The sequence below is a fragment of the Microtus ochrogaster genome, chromosome 16 (genome assembly GCF_000317375.1).
Source record: "Microtus ochrogaster isolate Prairie Vole_2 chromosome 16, MicOch1.0, whole genome shotgun sequence".
In the NCBI taxonomy this organism is placed as follows: domain Eukaryota; kingdom Metazoa; phylum Chordata; class Mammalia; order Rodentia; family Cricetidae; genus Microtus; species Microtus ochrogaster.
The window spans coordinates 1,535,704-1,558,179 of record NC_022018.1 but is presented as its reverse complement, the minus strand read 5'-3'; the positions used below and the strand labels follow the sequence as shown (position 1 = coordinate 1,558,179).

The 22,476-nt window shown below is 42.3% G+C and overlaps 1 protein-coding gene and 1 pseudogene across 1 annotated transcript in view; both read left to right on the top strand.

Moving 5' to 3' along the window:
* Positions 1-22,476, top strand: part of Cubn (cubilin) — a 204,836-nt gene that overhangs the window by 97,067 nt on the left and 85,293 nt on the right. The window contains exons 30-33 of the mRNA XM_005354631.1: positions 1,345-1,519; positions 3,209-3,378; positions 19,328-19,487; positions 21,280-21,393. Of these exons, the coding sequence (XP_005354688.1) occupies positions 1,345-1,519; positions 3,209-3,378; positions 19,328-19,487; positions 21,280-21,393 (619 nt within the window). The remainder of the gene's footprint in view (positions 1-1,344; positions 1,520-3,208; positions 3,379-19,327; positions 19,488-21,279; positions 21,394-22,476) is intronic.
* LOC102001741 lies at positions 263-578 on the top strand (annotated as a pseudogene).

Here is a 22,476-nt window from a genome sequence, read left to right as displayed (position 1 = left end):
CAGTGAGGTCTCACCCAGAGATGCCTTCCGGATTTTGGCCCTGGATGCTGTGCAGGCTTAGACATCAATATAGTTGAAAACTGTCCCCCGAAGTAGTCTGTCTTCTGCAAAGCAACTCCGAGAAGACCTTGAAGATGGGAGTAGGGTCTTCTCTAAGTCATTTCGTTCCCTCACCCCCAGTTCATGCACAGTTTAAATAAGCTGTGTCCAGGAGGTGAATTCTCCTGGAGGTAGGGCCGGGGAAATAAAACCCTTTCTGGCTCTCCGCCTGATCGCCGCCATCATGGACACGAGTCGCGTGCAGCCCATCAAGCTCGCTAGGGTAACCAAAGTGCTGGGCAGGACCGGTTCGCAGGGACAGTGCACGCAGGCCCGTGTGGAATTTATGGATGACACCAGCCGTTCCATCATCCGAAATGTCAAAGGTCCCATTCGAGAGGGAGACGTGCTCACCCTATTGGAGTCAGAAAGAGAGGCTCAGAGGTCGCGCTGACTGACCTTCCTGCTGGGTCCTGAGTATACACCACTTGGCCCATGATGACCTGCGACTATTAAATAAAACATTTGTATTGTTTAAAAAAAAAAACCCTTTCTGGCAGAGTGTGCCACTGAATTGAGGAATTCCAGTCAGACATATAGTCAGGCAAACTTGGAGGGGCCTGAGAGGGCTGCAGTCATGTGGGACATACCTAAAGGGTTTCTCCATGGGCAGTGGGAAATCCTGGCCACGGTCTTCAGAGCAGGCATGGGAAGATGCCTACCACTCCTGCAATGCCCAGAATATACTTCTGCTGTTTCCATTCCAACTCCCTCTGAAGAAGCAATCCTCTTATGTTTGATTCCAAATCTTATCAAACATTCCATTTTCAGGGTAGATGAAATTTCCTAAAAATGTAACTAGAAAATCAAAAGCCTTCCGTGAACTCAGTGTTCATAAGTAAGAACATCTTCCTCCTGAGATGGACAAGATTTAGAAAGTCTGTCTTTATACTGTATTGCATGCAATGTCTCTGCCAGAGAAAGCAGCAACCCTCAGATATATAAAAAAAAGGAAGGAAACAAAAGATAGGGGGATTTTGGAATAATCTCTGTGTTCTGAATTCACTATTCCATCTGATGAAGCAAATAGATATCTTGTGGATTATTAAAATTTTTTGTTCATAAGGCAGAGGGAGTGCCCATAAATATTCAGTTCAAATTTATAGTTCATCTCACCCAGGGAGACTGAGTACAATCTCTAATCATAATAGATTCTAAGAACTGGTTGAAAAAAAAAAAACTCAAGAAGGAGTGAAATGCCTAAGTGTGTCTTTTTAAGTAAAGTCCTTTTCTACCCCTTGATAGATCTATGCAGGCCCGGACTTTCACGCTCCAAGAATAGCTCAGCTGTGTTCGCGAACACCATCAGCGAATCCCATGCGGATCTCCAGCACTGGAAATGAACTAGCAATCCGATTTAAGACTGACAACAGTTTAAATCGGAGAGGTTTCAATGCCTCATGGCAGGCAGTCCCTGGAGGTAAGTGAACATATATGGAGATATCCTGCAGGTCTTGGAGCCGAAGCCTAGCTGAATTTCACACAGTTATTGGAAGAAGGCATGAGTTACTTTAACTCACTTTACTGTTACTTTACTGATAACTTTGTAACTCCTTGAGTAGCCAGTGTTGCTTTGGCATGTAGTCTTTCTTAGAAGTCACCATTGCCTTTGCCTCTAAGGACATACATAGGCCAGTCTACGTAGAAATAGAATCATGGTGGTTGAAGAGACTTGCTTGCTGCACACATGACTAGTTCCTATTCCCCAGGCCAAATCTCAACATCAGTAAGTGTCCAGTTACGTTGTGCCATAGAGTAGACTGAATTCTTAGCAAAAATCAAAAGAAGTAAGCGTTAGATTTGTCAATCCGAAAGTGAGTGTTGCAACAGGGATTTTCTGCCCAAGATCTTAGGTTGTCAAAAGAAGTTGCTTGTTCAGATTTTTTAAGTTACACATTGTATAATTTTTTTTTTTTACCAGACATTCACATGATTGCTGAGGTTAGTGATGTTCATAGCATGGTTGCTATATCCCAGGCAGTTTTCTAGATAATGAGGTCTATTTCTTTTCATCTTTACAACTTACACTGTGAGGGAAGTATATTGTGTATCCTCATCTTACAAGCAGGGACAGGGAAGGAAGTTCAGAGAGTCTAGTGGCTTGCCCAAGGTACCGCTGCTGTATGATAGAGTCCAGGATGATAGAGAGCCCAGTGGCTTGCCCAAGGTACCGCTGCTGTATGATAGTGCAGACATATGACAAGAGCCCACATTAGGCCACTTCCTTTCCACCAAGGAAGTATGGAGCTATATGAATTTTCTCTTAAAGTAAATCACCTATCAATTTATAGGTAGAACATTAAGATTAGTGCCACTGCCAAAAAACAGTAGTGAAATTTTCTGTCATTTGTTTGTATTATCATAAATTCAAGGAACAATGGCTTATGCTGATAGACTTTCCATTAACAGATATTTGATAACATTATAAGAATTAAACACAACTTAAGCCATGCACTCTATCTGGAATATAAACAATTTCAAAGACAGACATTAAGTAATTTGCAATGTTCTATTTTACTGGACCATCTAACACTTCAAAGGCAGGGATGATTCTTAGAGTATGTACTGTTTTAGGGAACAACACAGGGACACTTTTTGGTCAGTGAAAGCATGAATTCATCTTATTTATTTTTGCTGTTATTTTTTGAGACATGACCATATTTAGACCATGCTGACATCAAACTTTCGATATAGTAACAGATAAATTTGAACATCTGAGCGTCCTGTCTCCACTTCTGGAATACTGGGATTGCAGGATTCATTGCTATGCACAGTTTATGCAGTGCTGGAATTTGAACCCAGGTTCTTGTGCATGTTATAGGCAAACAGTCTACCCACTGAATTATACCCTCAGTCCACATTATAATTTTAATTGACTTTAGGTATCAGTATTTATAGTATTTAAAAAATTTTACTCATATTATCCGTGTTCCCTTATCTAATTTGAAATGAATGAATTAATATGGATATTTGGTTCTTTAAAGTTTTAGCATGGAACCGATGCAGTAGTCTAACCAGGATACTGATCATCTGTGCTGAGAACCAGATGACTTACAGTTTTTATAACAAGGAAGTCCTCTCATGGCTGAATTGGGTTTCCTACTTGCAGGTTGTGGTGGGATTTTCCAGGCTCCCAGTGGAGAGATTCACTCTCCAAATTACCCCAATAGCTACAGAGCTAACACTCAGTGCTCTTGGATCATCCAAGTTGGAAAACATCACCGTGTTCTCCTGAACATCACTGACTTCGACCTTGAAGCCACAGATTCGTGTATTATGGTAAGAGGCACAAACTGCAAACATTGTTACCTTTTGCAATGTGAGCAGATTTTGAGAGTGTACTTATTAGTTATGGGCGTTTTCAGGATAGGGCCATAGGTGAGCCAATTCTGAGCATCTTTAAACATACGCACATTATATTTCTGTTTGTTTGTTTGTTTGTTTTAATGTGGTGGGGGCGGATGATATAGAGGTTTGGTCAGCATCTCCATCCCTGCTCTAGCATTTCTGGGTTTTGGCTTCATATCAAGAAATAACTTCAATAACCTGTCTCAGTCCATTATCCGGGGAAAGGAAGAAGGGACTGTCTGTGTGTGTGTGTGTGTGTGTGTGTGTGTGTGTGTGTGTGTGAAGGGGGATTTCTACAAAGCCCTTTTATGGACATGGCTCACCACAAACTAGACCAGGGAAACCCAGTGGGAATATTTGTCATCACTGCTTTAGATGGGTTATCATTAACCTTCCAAGGTTCCTAGAAAGTTTAACTTTCGTGGTCATCAGAAATTTTCATTTTGCTACTTAAACAAATCAATACTCTGATAGGACCAAACAGGCTGGGAGATTAAGGAACAGAAAGAGATGCAACTGTTGGTGGGTTTGATGATAAGGAGTTGTTACAGTTACCAGCACCTAAAGCTTCCTGACTTGAAATGAATACTTTGTACTTACTATAAGAATGATTGAAGTTTTCTTTATCTTTTCAATTAAAACAGTTTTGGTTACTGATTTTTCCAGAAAAAAAATTTCCATGTTCTACTTGTTTATAGGCATTTCATTCTAATATAAACCAGGCTTCCTTGGTTAATGGATCTTCCTATTTTAGCTTCCTGTAAATTCCTTACACACACTCCAACTGGCTAGCTTCTTTTGAATTTGACTCAAGAAAATTCAAAAGTTTTTCCATGTTTCAAAATCATCAAGCCTTATGATGTGCATTTTAAGTATTATTTTACAAGGTTGGATCATTAGAACAAGTTTATTTGACTCATGACTGTACGCATACCCCCTGAATAAGCTTTCAGGGTCCAAGTGGGAAAGGTAGTATATATAGAAAATCCATTCTCCTTAATGCCAAATCAGACCAACTCTCTTGAAAAAGAGTATTTAAAATGAAGACATTTAAAACAACTTTTTCAATGTAGCAATGTCTCATTTAATATGTGAAATATGAATACAGTATTTGGAACAGTATTTGCCCATAACGGTTTTGACCATTCAGAAAAGGTCAGCAGTACTTCTGGGGCTTTGGGAGCAAAGATGACAGTGAGTTCAGAACCCAGATAGGTACAGGCCCTGGAAGAAAAATTATATCCCAAGTAAAATAAAGATACAACAGGCTCTTCAGTGACTGCTTCCCGTCTTCAAGGCATCTGAGTGGTTCCCACAAACTTCAAGATAAGAGAAAGCAAATCTTGTATTGATTATATGTTCACGTATGGACACTGGGAGAAGCAATCTAAAGTTTCCTTTAAGGGGAGAGAGAACCATCATAGATCTCCTGTATGCTTGCATGTGCAGTAGCCAGCAGCCTGTTGAAGGCATGTACTTGACAAGATGCTGTTACATAGATGAGACACAGCAGAACGGCAGGCAACAGAAACAAACCTGCTTCCATGCCCAATACTGAGATCACTAGACTCGTGATTATTAAGCTCCTGAAGATAAAAATCAAACTAAAATATTTCAGTAAAGAACTGCAAACTATGAAAGTCACATTACGACCATTAAAAAGAGGCAACTGAATTTTTTTTTATAAAAAACAAACAGACAAAACATACATACACACACACACAAAAAAAAAAAAACACAGTTTCATCTAAACTGACACTCCTGAATAAGGATGCTTGGGTAAATTAGAGTAAGATGAATCAAGAAACAATGATCTGGATGATAAGTCAGAATAATGAACATGAAGAAGGCATGGGCGAAGGAAAGACTAAAATACAGAAGAGAGACTTAGACACGTTCGAGGTGTGGAGACAAGACTCCTAGGGGGAAGAGAAAATAGCAGCAGTGTTTAGAGGGCTAATGTCTCGGGCTTCTGAAATCAATAAAGAATTAACTTAATAAAAATTACCTAAATTCACAAGTAGAATAAATAGAAAGGTGGCCGGGCGGTAGTGGCGCACGCCTTTAATCCCAGCACTTGGGAGGCAGAGGCAGGCGGATCTCTGTGAGTTCAAGGCCAGCCTGGTCTACAAGAGCTAGTTCCAGGACAGGCTCCAAAACCACAGAGAAACCCTGTCTCGAAAAACCAAATAAATAGATAAATAAATAAATAAATAGAAAGGCATATTTACTTAAGACAAACGTAAAGCAAGGGGGTGGTGTGTGGAAAGACTGTCTTTCAGAATCTTGTAGACTAAATGCTCACTTTGTACAGCAGTAATCAGAAGCAAGCAAGCAAACAAAAAGCAGATGGAATTATATGTTCTGCCTACAGAAGGAAACCCTATAGGCTTGCAAAATTTCTTTACAAGCAAAGCATAAATAAATACTGATTCAAAGAAGTGTCTTTGATAGAAGCTTGAATCGGCTGGAAGCTTACTGTGCATCTACACGCAGGGACAACAGCCATGTTTCGACTTCCTCTTTCCACGGCACCCACAGTGCAGACAACTGGAGATAGAGCTCCCCCTTGGCATATTCCATGATCCCTAGAGCTCAACGTACAGAGTGTGATCAGCTCAAAACCCAGATTAGAGACACACCCAATTGGGGTGTGTTTTTCCTTCCTGTGCTCATGAAATGCTTTTTCCATGAACCTTGGGGACAAACACACAGACGAAAGTTTGTGTTAACTACTAACATATCTCCATGTACAGCAGGGCTTGGCTTAACCAACCATAGCAGCAGAGAATGGGCAAGAGGAAGTGAAACCTCAAATAAGATCCCATCCTAGGATGGAGGTGCCCAAGTAAATTAGCAGACAGGTTCTGGGAGGGATTCAGGGTGGCAGATACATCAAAACATACACCATACAACATGTGGTCATCTGATCACATTGTTATCATGAAACAGCTGGAGTAGCCTAGGCAGTGTGCAGAAGGATGCTTAGATTAGATACCCCGAAGGACTTGCAAACTACGATGTAAAGAGAGAACTACACCAGCACTGAGAGTCGCTGGAGTGCAGTGGCCCAGGGACCTGGCTTTCTGGTAGGATAACCTGGGTCTATCTAGCCCAGGTGTGGTCATCACTAGCTGTGCTTCTTGAGAAGAGTTCAGCATTCAGTTTTAGTCTCATTGGCTGGAATAGGTTAATATGGGGGCCTATGATACCTGTGACACTGGGTTATTTGAGAAAATGTGGACAATGTGCCTGCTGTCAAAGAGAAGCTTTCCACTGTCACCTACACCATGCTTCTGTTATGGATGGGTCCTGTGATTTCAGACAGGGATGTCCAATGAGCAGAGAAGATGAAGCGTGGAATATTAGGAGGGTCAACAGGTTTAGGAGCTAGCTGGAAGGCTCCTCGTTCTTTGATACTAGGCCTCAAACTCCTTAGACATTTATGAATATGTCTAATGGAATTCTGTCTTAGTGTGCCCAGGGCTCAGCACACTGCCATAGTAATCACAGGAAAGCAGCAGGGAGTGACTCATTTGGTCCTGGAAGCTGGAAAAGCTTAGACACTGGAGGCGACATGTAAGTGACAGAGAGCACACAGTGAGTCAAGAGGTGATGGAGGCTGCCAGAGAAGGGTAGATGGGAAAATAGCATAAGGACTTTGGAACAAAAAAGGCAAGATTTGTGCCTAGGGTGCAGACAGTTGTTAAGAAGCATGGAGACCAAAGCCAACAGAAGCCATCCAGGTTGAATGTTCTTCCATGCCTTAATTAAAAAGAAAAAAAAAATGAAATAATCTTTGGTTAGATTCAGTCCAGATACATTTTTCCACATAACAGGAATAACTTACCCAAGGCTATATTTTACAATGAGCATTGTAAGGAATGAGTTAGCAAAGAAAAGGAGTCAATAAAGACCATTGAGTATCAATGGGAAATGCTTGTGTGGTGGAGTCTTACTCTGGGCAATTGTCTTAGGAATGGAAAGAAGGGACCATTCGTACTAGAGACCTGTTATGGTGACAGAATGAAAGACCCATGGGCTGATTACATGATGGAAGATGGGTCGGTAAAAGATATTGGGGTGAAAACTATTTGTTTAAAGAACAGGTGACTAGCAATGCCATTGACTGAGTAAAGAGTTAAGCTTTATGGGTTCAACAGGAAACTTTTGTGTGTAATGGCTGCCCTATATATAGAGTTTAGAGTTTGAGTTCATTGCTCAAGGTGGGGGGTCTTGGTTGGAGATATGCATGTAATTGTATATGTATTTCTGCTTGGGTGGTTTTTGAAGTCATGGGAGTAAGTGTGGTCACATCTAAGAGAAACAGGTAAATTCTTAGGGGTCATGTCATCATTCAAGGGGCAAAGGACAGCTCAGAGGACAGGAGCTAAGGAGATTACCAGGGTCACAGGAGAAGAAGCAGAGAGAGTGGGCACAGAGAGACCACATATATCCCATAAGGATGAGATATGAGTGAGAAAAGAGCAGCCAATGTAAACGCCACAGAAATAGTTGTAGTAGTGTTATCGATACAGACTTGATACATAGCATTATGGTTTGAATCTGAGGTATCGCCCAAAGGCTGATAATTTTAGCTCTGGGTTTCTAGATTGCAGTACAGTTTGGAGGGCTATTGGAGCCCTTGGGCATTGGGATGGGCTGGTGGAAGTAGGAGCATCCATATGAATGGTACACTTCATCCGTGTGAATGGTACACTTCATCCGTGTGAATGGTACACTTCATCCGTGTGAATGGTACACTTCATCCGTGTGAATGGTACACTTCGCTGTTTTCTAGTTTATGCTCCATGAGTTTTCCAGCTCACATGCTCTGACCACCAGAGCTGGAGCCCTCCACCTCCATGCCTTTCTGTCATGATGAACTGAAGTCACTGTGACATCATTGGCCAGGGTAGTTCCTCTCTCCCCCTCCCTCCCTCCCTCCCTCCCTCCCTCCATCTGTCCCTGTCAGGTGTCCTGTCACAACACAAAATTTATTAGCAATGACCCAGATGGGTCCTATAATTGTACATTTTTAAAATGAGAAATTAGAACACATGACCTATTTTTTCTAACTTATACATTTATGCTGTTAAGGGCACAGCTTTGAACAAGTTAAGCCATCTTTTCTTATGATTTAGAAATCACCTTCAGAGCAATGTAATTAAGCATGAAAAAGGCATACAGGTAAACAGGAAAAGAGATCTGCTTCACACAGCGGCCAAGTACACTGGATTGTGGGATCAGGAAGTCTGCAGAGGTCTGGAACCAGGTAGGGAAATGCTCTGGTTAGGCTGGATGCTTGGCTCCGAGATACAGTTCATTATCCAGGGTTTCATGAAGGCCAGCATTGAAACCCCAGCCATTCATCTTTATGGCCAGATGGACACTGGATAGGAAGTGCACCCCGAAGTCCAATATCTTACACAAGACTCTCCATAGCTGAAGCTCATACAAAGCCAGTCATTCATGGTGGAGACACCAAAGGCAATTTCTTGTTTTTGTTACTTAGAGCATTAGCAAGGGGAAAAAAATAACAGCAGCCAATGATACTTTCAATAATGATTATATTCAGGGCATTTTAGTAGCCCTCAAATGTACCATTAATACCACGATAAACTGTGCTTAAATGGCATATGTCATCCTGTTTTTGTACCAAAAAAAACCTGTAGTAATTACGATGGTGAGAATGGAAATATCAACAATCATAGTTAATAAAAATACAGAATGCTGAAGTCAGAACAGAATACAAATTGTTTTAGTGTCATCTCCTTGAAAATCTGCTTAAGAAAGAGACAAAGAGGGTCTGGGTCAAGGGGTACTACACATTACTCGCAGGCCAGGTACTCAAAAAAAAGCCCTTATCATAATCCCTAAAATAAGAATAAGCATTTTGATAAAATATAAAAAAGTGACTTCTATTTCTGGTGAATCTGGACTAGAATTATCACTGAAAAAAATGATAGAAATTTAAATATGGAATGGAAACCATCCTTGGCTATAAGTGAGGAGGTTTAGATTGATTGGCTGGTTGATAGGTTAGCTCATTTATTCATTCATTCATTCATTCATTCATTCATTGTTAGGTGCTGATTGCATGGATCACCCGCTAGGTCCTGGGTGTTGAGTATGGCCTCTCTCTCTGAATGACCTGAGGATCTTGGCTTACTAAGGGCTCTGGGAACCTGGAAAGCTAGGGAAGAGCATCCAGCTTGAACTTGCATTTGTGAGCAGAAAGAGGGAAAGGGTGGGTGCAATGGATAAGGACAGCATTATGTCCCAGTCTGACTCACAAGGCCTCTCAGGTCAGTCTGGGGAATGCAAGTACATCCGGGCTTTCTCTTCTGTGACACAGATGGCGGCTCATCTAGAAGGTGGGGTGAGCCTACAGATAGCCCCAAGCTGGAGCCCTGGGAATGAAAGCCAAACTTCAGCATGCAGAGGAAACACATTTAAAATTAAAAATACAGCCATCAGCCTAGTTAAACGTTTCCTTCCTTTAGCGGTTTGTGTCAGGTGTTTATCACTGGATGTACCACTCACTATCATGTAACAACGTGATAAACACAGCCAATCTCCTTTCACATAACCCACAGCCGGCTGCACCCAAAGGCAGCAACGTGAGGCCTGAATCCCTGCTAGACCCATGGTGAATAATGAGCAAGTGAGTCCTTGCTATCTGTCCTCCCGCTGGGATCGGTGCCTTTTAAGATTTGCAGAGGGCACCTGTGGGATTGTGCGGCAGTCCTTCGCTCCTGGCACTATTATTGATGTAGAACCTCATTATTCTGAGGGGCCTGCGAGCTTAGAAAACATGGCTCAGGCAGATTTTCTAGAATTTCATCCCACTATAATGAAAATGGAGGGAAACCAATTTATTTATAAAAGCTTCTATTAAAATGTTGAGGGTACCACACAGAGCTGACCTGCAAGCTACACCAGGAGATGGGTTTCAACAAATTTGATAACTTCTCTGTGTTTTCTGTTACCCAGTTTCCAGCCTAGCTTTAACTCTGCTCTGGTTTTGGGGAATGGATACACCAGGAGCGGTTCAGGTTAGGCAGCAGTGGGACCTGCTGGCTGGGGGGTGGCTCTATGTGTTCAGAAGGGAAAGTGGCTTCATCACGCTGTCCTTCCAGAAGGCTAAGTATTAAAGTGACCTCCAGCTGCCAGTTTAATTGCTTCATTAGAATTTCTCTTCTGAGCCTTAGAGGCTGCGGGTCTGCAAGTTCTTATGGACCTGAGAGAAAAAGACAGGGCTCAGTGTAAGAAACAGAGGAGCGAGAGAAGCCATAGGGGAGAGGAAGGAGAGGAGAGGGAGGAGGGAAGGCGGCTGAGGGGCACCGGGCCCCTGGAGGCTGGCCTCGGTTTCCAGCAGCCTCTTTCTCAGCACAATGGAATGTCTGCCTTATGAGAATCAGCAGATAAAAGGCGAACAGAGTGAAGGCCCACCCTTCCTCTTATTTGCAGGGAGTCTATGCTAAGGCAAACAGAGCAGGGGCTGCAGGAGGCAAGCAAGCCCTAACTGGTTTGGTTTTGTTCTGTTCTTAAGCTTTCGGTGCCTCTCTAAAGGAAAGGAAGCTGAGTTTCTGTTCTGAACTGAGAGGACCCCATCTCCAAACCTCCCTCCGAGGCAGCAGAGGTTGTTCACATTATCTGCCCACAGCACCCAGGGTGCAACAGAGCAGGCACCTACTACAGCATCCGTAATTTGTCTTATGGTTTTTGTTGCCATGTAGCCCATGATATGTTTGCTTTGAAAACACTCATTTCTCAAAAGGAGCCAAGGGGAAAGAGGAATAACAGATGGCTGGAGCTTCAGGGAGACAAAGGGAAGCGGCCTTCTTTAAATATTTACTGTTTTACGAAGGAATCCAGGCTAGTGACCCTTCCTTCCTCTTCCTTCCTCCTTAGCCCTCCCTTTCTCTCCTCTCTCCCCCTTTATTCCCCTCTTCCCTTTCTCCAGTATCTGCACCAAACATCTTAGTTTGCCCTGAGATGCCTGAGTACCATCTTTAGAAGGTTTGCTTTGTGGCTCCCTTTTGATAACTTGCTTAGCCATTCCCAGGCCCATGCCAAAATAATCTCCAGCAGCTGTGCCAAGCAAGGGAAGGAGCTGAGCTGAAGCCACAGCTCTCAGTTCCCGGACCAGGCTATTTACTGTGTTTTGTGTTTGTTTTGGCTCCATCTCTTTAAATGCTTCCTTTTGGGGGGATCTTTACGTCAGGACGTGCAGCCGCTACACTTCTTTACATCTCCCAGTCTTGCGGAAATGTGAAGAGCGAGTCGTAGTGTAGAAACAGCTCAGGAGCGGAGTCCTGAACTGAGATGGACAGTTGGGGGTTTACCTTGGTGCTCCTTTCAGAGCAGCATGCTGGGAAACATCACCGCTGAGGATGTCCCTGCTTCCTTCCTCTCTTCCCTCGGGAAAAGCCGCTCCCCAGAGTCATGTTTCCATATCTTTCCCTGGTTACATTGGTGTCTAACAACACGGACAATATCCCGAGGGACTTCCCAGCTTTGCCATTAGTCTTTGTCCAAGACGGGACTCCCCATCATTGTCATAGTACTTCCTCTCTCCTGGAGCCGGATCTGAAGCTGGGAATCCCATTAGCAGCCACACTACTGTATATAACACGTGAAGGCGGTTCATGAGTTCTCTCTTCTCAAGGTTGATTTTTTTTTTATCCCTTGATGTTGTATGCATGAATGGCATGACTGCTCCATGGTATGGGAAGCCTTTATTGTGTGTAAGAGAGAATATCCAGAGGCATCTGGAAGAGTTCAAGCAGGGAGAGAAAGAAATAGACCGCACACAGCCAGCCGACTATATTTGACAAGTGCTATCTGCAAGAGAGGGCAAAATAGCTGAAGGAAGAGAATCAGAAAGCATAGTGAGGGTAGCGGAGCAGGGGTCTAGAACAGTGCCAACAGCCAGGTTGTGAGGAGGGGAGGGAAGGAGCCTGACACAGGAGCATTGAGATGAGAGCAGGGACTGGGGGAGTCAGTCTGGAGGCTAGCATGGACCTTGGTTATGCTGCCAGGGGCCAGAGGTATGTGTTAATTGGAGATCCATTAGTCCCTTTTGCTGGTGATAAGGGACATGACTCCTTTTGGTAGAGGGGAATCAGCTTCACGAGTTCCTGAGGAATGCTGGCTTTTATCCAGCCTCCAGGTTAAGCTCATTTCTGGATATCAGGAGTTCCTTCTGAAGTTTGGGGAATTGGAGCTTTCTTTGGCCCTGACAGACATGAATTAGTTCTTTTACCCCCTGAGTGTATTCTCCTTCCCCACATCCCTTTCAGTTTGCTAACATTTAAAGCACTTGAAGCAGGAAACCTGAGTTGCCAGAGTTAAAATCTGGTGAAGAATAAGGGCCAAGTGGCCAATGAAGCCAGGGCAGCAGCGAGAGCTATTCCAGAGAGCCATGATTAGCCCTGAGAAGGGAAATGTGCAGTTACAGCACACCCGAGTCCAAGGGCACAGCTGGCTTTAGCAGTCAGGGATATAAACTTTAGGTTTATTTATTAGCCTAGACACTGACGGGGCTGCTAGACACCACACAGTTAACTATGCTGGAAATACTGTACCTCTTTAGTGGAGTGGGATGCATGACAGAGCACTCTGAAATCCAGAGGAGCCCAAGACTTTCTAAAATGTCCTCATCTTAGTCAGCATTCTCCAAAGGAACAGGAGAGATGAATTTGCCCTTGAGAATGAGGGCAAGCAGGCCGAAGGCAGAAGCTTCTGCCTTCCTTGTCCAGAATTTGAATGAGTCTTCCGACCTCAAATGATCCAGATAAGAGCGGATTCCACTTAAAATAATCCAACCAAGATAAACACCTCCCAGGTGTGCCCAGCTGATTGACTTTTTTGGTTAACTCCAGATGGAGTCAAGTTGACAGCCAAGTTCACAGTTCCTAAGAATGCTTTATTAAAGTTTTAGATGAACAGGAAGTTCCAGTGATTATCTTTCTAAAAGGTCTTGGAGATCCCACTTAGCTTCACAGAATTCCTGACCTCTTAATATTCAAGCCAAATGAATGAAACTTGATTTTACCTTTCCTCTTGGTTTAATGATAATCAGTATTATGTCAAGAGGATGGGCTCTACACTGTTCTGTGCTACCAGTGAGTATTTGTTTCCAAGTTACTTACGTTTTTCTAAGTCTCAAGTTTCCAAGCTGCATAATGGAGCCATAAGAACATATATATATATATATGTGTGTGTGTGTGTGTGTGTGTGTGTGTGTGTGTGTGTGTGTATTTGAGGTACTTACAAGTACCTCATACTGCCATTTTGCTGTTGCTACTGAGTCTCCCATTGCCACTACTTCTAAAATGATTAGTCTCCTTAGACCTATGGTCTTAGTTGTCTTTTTGTATTGTGGATCTTAGGAACACAGAACTGGATGTAGAATCCTCAGCTCTTTGCTCACTATCATTTTTAAATCATAAACAGTCCTCCCTTAAAATTTAAGACATATAACTATTTTTCCATCTTCAATATATCATCAATATTTTTACGTATTAATTTTGAATATTTGTGTGTATGCATGTGGAGATCAGAAAACAACTTGTTAGAACTACCTCTCTCCTTCCACCATGTGAGCAGGTCCCAGGGATCCAACGCCGGTCATCAGGTTTGTCTATAACTGTTTGTCTAAACTGCTGAGCCATCTCACCAGCCCCCACTTAACACATTTTGTTGGGCTGTGATTGCATTATTTTGTTTTTTCTAATAAAAAATAAATCATAATTTATTTTCCAATAAAAAATCTTGCAAATAAATTAGGGAAGCAAAAAGTATAGAAAGAAAAATCACACACTTATACATCCAAGTTTTTCTTCATGGGAAGCTCAACGTGGACACTTTAGAAGTAAAAGATGTGTTACTGCCAGAGTCGAAATTCATTTTTGCCCTGCAGTCATGGGCTTTGGGCCATAAGAAGTGACTGATGCTTCCATCAGGTGATCATGAGCCATTTAATCATTCTAGGGTTATGATCAGAGCAGAAGGGGCACTCCAGGCTAAAGCACTGCTAGAAGCATCCATATCAATCACGTGTTCTTCACTTCTGAAGTGGAGCCACCAGTGGCTGCTTGTCTGATGTACTCTACAAACCTGTAGGGCTGTTTAGCTTGCCTTTTGTATTTGACTTCACACTTTAGAGACAGTGCAAAGCACAGTGGCAGTTGCTGGGAGACTGAACTGAAAGGTGACACAAAGCCAGGTAGAAAAAAAAGTGATCAAGGCAAGATCCAAATACTAAAGCACCCAGGGGGAACCTCCAGGCATGAGCAGAGAAGATGGAATCAAAGCTACATCAGAGAAAACTGACAGCATACTGAGTCCCTGGGCTGGGAGATAGAAGAGAGATGGAAAATGTTTTGTCATGAAGATTTGTGCTATTTATAGCTATCTGTTATACAAACAGTACACCAGGAACGCTCTTAATTCTTTTTATTCAATCCTTTTTAATTCACATAATAGTATGTGATAAAAACTAATCTTAGCTCCATTTCAGAGTAGGTGTCTGAACAATGATTAGGAAGCCCAAGAAGGAGAGCAGCTTGTCCCCCAAGACGGGAAACATCACCTCCATTATTCCAATTGCACACTGAAGTTAATAAAGATTTTATGCTAAATAAGATTGTCTTTCACTCTAAAAAAATATTCTTTCAGTGTTTTAATAGCTCATATTGATGAGTTCATTAATAATGAATTTTCACATCAACACACTATATGCAGTAAGTTAAAAGATTCGCATTGTGTTTTCTCAGACTGCCACTCTGTAAGACTCTGAACATAGATCCCCTCCTCCCAGGACTGTCAGTGTCATCAGGAAGGGACGTCAGCCTCTCACTTGAATGATTTGCCCCCTAATGCCTCCTGATATATGACAAGAGGGGCAGGTATTAACGTGACAATGGTTGACATTTACTCAACTCTCACGATATTGAAATGTCAACTATGAAAATTCCTAATCCATTAGCTCAGTTCATGCTTCTGGCTAGGGCTCAGGGTAGGGAAGGAGCGGAGACATTGCATCTAGTCCTGTATCTGAGATTCTCTGGGCTGTGGGAGCTCAAAGCCCTTGGTCCACCTCATTCTTCCCTCTCTCTCATGTGCCAGGGAAAGGCAGCTGGGAACTGAGTGTGTGGGGCTGGCTGTGCTCTGTGTCTACACTATTGCCATTCACTCCTTGGTCCCAGACTATAGGAAACCTGGCATGACAGCCGTCACAGGGACCTCTCTCCCCTGTGAAGAGCTTGTTACCTGCTTTGAACCTGCTTTTTTTTTTTTTTTTAATAATCCATCTCATGAAGGAGAGGGCAACTTTTTCTTAAGGTTTTTCTCAACCCAGCCCCCTGTTCTTAGAAACTACAGACTGCCATATGTTAGACATTTAAACATCTCATATTTACTGGCCGTTACGTGCCAAGTTATGTACTTTTCCTTTCTTTTTATACACTAAAAGTACACTTCAGCTTAGTAAACGTGTATGCTAGAATCTTATAATTTTATACCATCCCAGTTCTTTAGGAAGGGACCCCCTTTCCCACAGAAATGTTTACCACTTACCAGCTCTGCCTCCGCTTACTGAGAGCTGTGCTGAGTCCATGAACATGGTGGCTGCTTATTCTCTTGTGGATTCAACTTCAAAATCCTTACTTCATTAGTGTCACCTAGAAGAAAAGAGTAAGTTGAAAGTCTTGTCTTGTGTGTATACCGCTCTGGCATTTCCTCCTTAAATAGCAGACTGAAAAATTAATTCCTAAGCCTGGTCTTGGTAGCAGACTTAAGAATTACTTAGGCTATATGAATTCCCGCGGTAATACAATTTGCTAGTTCTGCTTTGAGAGCTAAGTCAAAATAAGGGACCATACATATTGATAGTTTTGTGACAGTACACCTTTAAATAGGCAGAAACAGTTTCTCATAATTTCTTTCTTGCAGTGTTTCCTTGTAACTTTGCAAATTAAAATGTGAAAATATTGTCTTAATACTGCAGATGTTGAAGACAATCTCAAGTAGAATTGATATTTCAAATGCTGTTTTAAAATACTGTCTCATTGATAGTCTGAGGCTTTGAAATTTTACAGAATGTTAATAACTGGTTATTTAGCCAGTGTCTTACTCTTGTAGTTTAGGGAGGGCTTGAATTTATGATCTCATACTGCAGTCTTCCAAAATTCTGAGGTTACAAGCTCATGCCAATAAGCCAGCTATTATAATTGTTTTTAAAAAGAAGCGCTGTTCTGTGGAACTTGGTGAATGAAATCTCATGCTCACTAGCTGTGTGATCTTGGATAAGTTACTTATTTTGAATAGAGCATAATTTCATAATAAATACTCTTGTCTCACTTTATTTAAAAATAGCCACATGTTGGGGATGAACTTGAGACATTTGCCATCATGCTTATAAAATTACAACACATACAGAGAGAGATACACACGTATTTGGTATGCTGTTGGTATACAACTTCAATTCAAGGCCAAGAATGGCCTGTGAAGAGAGTCTGAAGGAGGGATTTTATACATTGGGTGGCCCTATGAATATGCTTATGGGGAATTCATCTTAACTAATTGATATAGGCACGAGCCCACTTTGGGTGGCACCGTTCCCTAGGAAAAAGGTCCTGAACAGTGTAAGAGTAATCAAGTTGAGAACAAGCAAGGAAGGGACTGTGCTCTTTTCATGAATGTGGTGTGATTAGCTGCTTGAGGTTCCTGCCACGACTTCTTCACAATGACAGACTGTCAGCTGGAATTATAAGATGAAGTAAACCCCTTTCTTCCCTAGATTGTTTGCAAGGGTATTGTATCATAGCAACAGATATTGAACTAGAAAATTTTGCCTTTTTAAATGTGGGCTTCAAAAAGGTTTAAGTTTCTATTCTTTTGGGAGTTAGTATATAATTCATAGAGTCTAGTACTGAACTGAAGTTTAAGAAATTGAGCAAATTAAGAGGTGTGTTTGTGATGGCTTATATGTTGTTTTGGCAATTGTTTGTCTAAAAGAAGCAATTGTATTAGACTGGGAACAATATTTATTTATTTTGAAATTTTCATACATGTATACAATTTATTTTGATCATAATCATCTCAGGCCCCCTCCTACTTCTCCTTTATCCCTCCCCTCAACCCACCCCAAACAACAAGCCCTTTGTCGTTCGTTTAATTAGTAAGTGTGTAAGCTGACAAGATGACTATTCCATGGTATGGTAAAGAAGGTTTTTATTGTAGATATAAGAGAGCGACTACCCAGAGGCCTCTGGAAGAGCCCTGAGCAGAGAGAGAAAGAAGCAGATTGTACATGGCCAACAGACAGCTAAAGAGGGGAGAACAGAGAATAGAGAAACCATAGCAAGAGAGGCAGGAGCAGAGCATAGAGAAAACATCATTGAGGATAGCAGGGTTATAGGAAATCCATGAGCTGGAAGGAGTTTAGAAGAGGCTAGGGCCAGAGAAGGGACAGTATGCTAGCATGGACTTTGAAATGTGTAACAGGTACTTGTGATACTGAGGGAGTCTGGAGGCCAGAATGAGCTTTGATGTGCTGGCAGGCACTGCTGGTAGCCATATATCCCCTCTGCCAGAGTAAGGGAAATGACTCCTTTTGGTAGTCATTTCTCTTCAGAAAGAAAAATGTCCACAAGTTTCTGAAGAATTCTAGCCTTATCTAATCACCAAAAATTGTCTTATAGTACAGGCTGAGCTCATTTATGGCCATTTTATGAATATATGGAGTGCTTTTTTGGAGCTTGGGGAATTGAAGGTTGTTTTTTTGTTGTTGTTGTTATTTTGTTTGTTTTTGTTTTTTTCTTTTTTGGACCTGACAATACCAGCTGAATATAGGGCTGCCCATGCATACGTGAGCATAGAGTTATACACTAGAGTGTGAACAAGGTCCATATCACTGGAGAAAACTGACTCACCCCTTCCCCTTAGCCGTCAGCTGCCACCCTCCTTTATCTACAGTGGGATATTTACTCCCTCGATGACATGCAAGCCTTCTGCAGGCAGCCACAACTGTTAGGGTTCATGGGTGAAAAGACCAAGTCCTGTCCAGAAGAACCTGCTCCACAGCTGCCCTCCCGGTCTGTCCTCCTCCTGGATATCCTCTGTGTCTGGGGGAGAAGGTGTGACACAGAAGTCGTATGGCTAAACACTCTCTGCAGAAAACAAGGGACTGGTCAAACTGATCAGAACTGAAAATCATATTTTGAATTAGCTAGAAGAATATCATTCAATTTAAAATGATGCGGAGGTTTGGAGAACAGATAATATAAACTTTACTCCATTGGCACAGAAAGTGTCTTGGAGGAGTGCCAGCTCAGTACTGGGCAGGGTCGGAACCTAACACATGTCTTTGAATGGGTATTTCCTAAACCAGGTTAATCCCACTCACGTTATTAGAAGAATTCTGCCATTTTTCTTGCTTATTGTCTATGAGCCTCTGCGGAGCAAAGGGGTTCAAGAATGATGTTTCTAACAATGCACGGTTACTCGTTATCTCTCACTTGTTTTGCTTTTGTGTTTAACTCTGCATCAGACATTTTCACTACACATCGTGGGCATGTACTGATGGTCATGGGAAAAGGAGGCCTGTGAGGGCCAGAATTTACGGAGGCAATAATGGGCTTAGCAGAAAACCTCACACTGAAATCTTTAGATTATCTCTAGAAAATGATTAAATGCTTAGATATGCTACCAGGAACTCTACAGCAAGACGATGAAATAAAGCCAGTTGTTCTAGATCCAGCCAATGCAATGTTTTACTGGTTCGTTGATATGCAGATGGTCCACGGAATATAGGCCTGTGTAGATGTAAACTTGCAGTATTGAGAGTTTGCTGTCTTCCGCCTTGTAGACTTATGATGGCTCAAGTTCCTCAAACACCCGTGTTGCCAGTGTGTGTGGAAGACAGACGCCGCCTAATTCCATCCTCTCGACAGGAAACAGCCTCTTTGTGAGATTTCAGTCTGGCTCTTCCAGACAGAGCAGGGGCTTCCGAGCTCAGTTCAGGCAAGGCAAGTATACTGTGGGTCACCCGAGCCCTGGAGGGCTGTAATGACGCCAAACTTCAGAAGCTGATCAGAGTTTAATATGCAAATGTTCAGATAGGAAGACTTGCAGGTGTTCTAGATGTTTCTACATTTTACACGTCTTTGCCTTAAATGATGTCTCAGGATCTGTGCATCTCTTAAGCACTGTGTTTTTAGAATAACATTTAATGGTATAGCACCAGCGATATACAAAAGAAGAATTAGCCAAATTAATTTACCTAGCACCTTTCCAAGGAGATATACAACTGTAAGACATGTTTGTAGTGGAGAGTCAGATTCTGTCTTCATGGAGCGCTTTACCTCATTGCTGAATCCCATGGCTTTCCATTGCTTTACCCTCAAGTCACCAGTTCTCAATTTCCTCTCTCAAGCCTTTTCACCAGATTTCTCTCAGAGATTAATCTCTATCAAATTGTCAGACATGGAGTAACCCAGAACTTGTAGGGATGGCTAATTGGTTTGAATGGGGCCTTGATTTTTATCTAGATGGCTCAAATCATTTACTTCAAAAAAAGTTTAATTAAAAATATTGGGCGTGTGTTTATTTGGGTGTGTCATGGTGTACGTATAGAGGTCAGAGGACAGTTTACGGGACTCAGTTCTCTCCTTTTACCATGTGGGTCTTAGGGATTGAACTCACGCCTGCAGGCCTGATGGCAAATGCCTTTCCCCGCTAAGCCACCTCACTGGCCTCACCTCAAATAAGATTAGCCTGTTTATTCCACATGTGCCTATTAGCAGCTGTACTGGTAGACTTGCTGGTATCACATTAGTAAAGAGTCCTAGATGAAGAGTATTTCTGAGTCAGTCTGCCAAAGGTGCACTCTCAGAGACATCAGAACAAGACACTAGTGTGAATGTCTGCTATTCTCGGTGATTTCAAAGAAAAAGCAGTACTTAGTGCTATTTTTTTTTTTATTTTACACTTAACATTCCTTTTAAGTGTTGCTTCAGAGTAAAAGTACCCTCCTGTCCTTCTGAACTTTTATAACAGCCTCCCCAAACTCACCTCTTCCTGTTCCATCTTTCTCCCAAATAATTTCCAGGAGACACACGATGGTCACACTGATTCCTTGTGTCTGTCCTGTCTCTGTGTGGCTTAGAATACGAAAGCCACTCCACCTGTTAGCCACAGTCCCCAAACCAGCCCTGACCCTTTCACAGCGCTGTCGCCGCCAATACTGTTTAGGCCTCTCGTGGTTCAGTCAAGGCTGTATAAACATGGCCCCTCTCCTCACCCATGGCTTTGCTCAGGCTGTCCACTCCCTGCGCTGTTCTCACCCTCCAGGTCCTGGTTCAGTCCTGCCTCCCCTGGAGACGGGGCACTCAGCAGTGAGATACACTCTTCTCTCCTTGTTTCCACAGAACATTGAGTTTCTCTGGTTAACTTGCAATCATCTTTATAAATTGAACGCTTTCCAGAGAAAATAAGGTTCATTTGTGAACAAATCACCCTTCTTATAATTTACAAGGAAACAGAGGAAATGAATCAAAGCCAGGGTATTGATTGAATGATTCAGACAATTCACAACCATTTAGTGTATTGTTCTATGCCATAGCCCCACTTCCTATAAAAAACATTATAACTGTAAAGTATTTTCTCATCGTCTGTCGGATGGTTTATGTGTAACTTCCTTAGCAGAGAGCTTTCTTGGCATTCACGGTGGAAATAAGAAGCCTTTTCAGTCATCTAGTAATTGTTTGGTGTCATTGGTAGACATCAAAACTATATGACCTGTGTGTTTTTGCTTCTCAGAATGTGGAGGTCACATCATCACTGACTCTTCCGATACGATTTTCTCTCCGTTGTTCCCTGATAAATATCCAAACAATCAAAACTGTACCTGGATACTAGAAGCTCAACCTCCTTGTAAGTAACAAGAATAAAAAGGAGAGGAGTCTGGGGCAAGGGATCCCCTTGGGAGGTGTGGCTGTCAGCAGAACCCTTAGCTCTTCAGTGGCAACAATTGCTGACTGGCGTCTTTTAGGGAAGGCCTGGTTCCTGGAATGTGTGGAAATAGTCATTTTCTAGTCAAGTAAGCAAACCAGTCTAAACTGATTCATCTTAACTTAAAGGGAGTTTTAAGGCTGGGTGTGGTAATCCTAGCACTCTGGAGGCTAAGACAGAAGGATTATGAGTTGGAGATGAGGCTGGGCTCAACAATAAGGTCAAGCCAGCCTGGGTAATATGAGACACCGTCTCTAAAAATTCGAAGGGCTGTCTGTAGAGCTGAAGGTATAGCTCAGTGGACTGAGTGCCTACCTGTCACCAGTGAAGTTCTGGGTTTGATCCCAGAACTACATGAGTTGAGAGTGGTGACACATGCTTGCCATTCCAACACACACTGAAGCAGGAGAATCAAAAGTTCAAGGTCACCCTCTATTCATATCCAGTTGGAAGCCACTCTGGGATCAGGGAAATCCTTGTTTCAAGAACAAGCAAGCAAGCAAGCAAACAAAGACAAAGGATTGAAGACGTGACTCCCAGAACACCTACCTACCTACCATGTATTGCTGAGCATAGTAGATACCCATGAATACGTGAATAAGAAGGATATAGTTTGGAGAAATACCTTACAGTTGGAGGATACGATCTCACAAGTTATTGATCACTAAAGGCGAAACTAATAGCAAACTTAGTCTCTCCTGCCATGGATAGATTTATGAAATCTCAGCACAGGCCTAGAAGCACTGAGTAAATGTTTGCCTTCTTCTCGGAATCTTAGAATTCTATTACCTGACATGGTAGTAGTCTGTTCATGTTGACAAGCAGAGAAGATAAGACGATCCTTATAGACATTACACAATAGCTCCACATAGAGTGATTCTGGGCCCATTATGAATCCTATTTCATGTGACCCCCCTGCCCTCCTTTAAGATTTCCAGGAAGAATTTGTGATTTCAGACACAGTGTAGGAAAACCATTAAGTTCTCTGCTCTGAACTCTAATTAA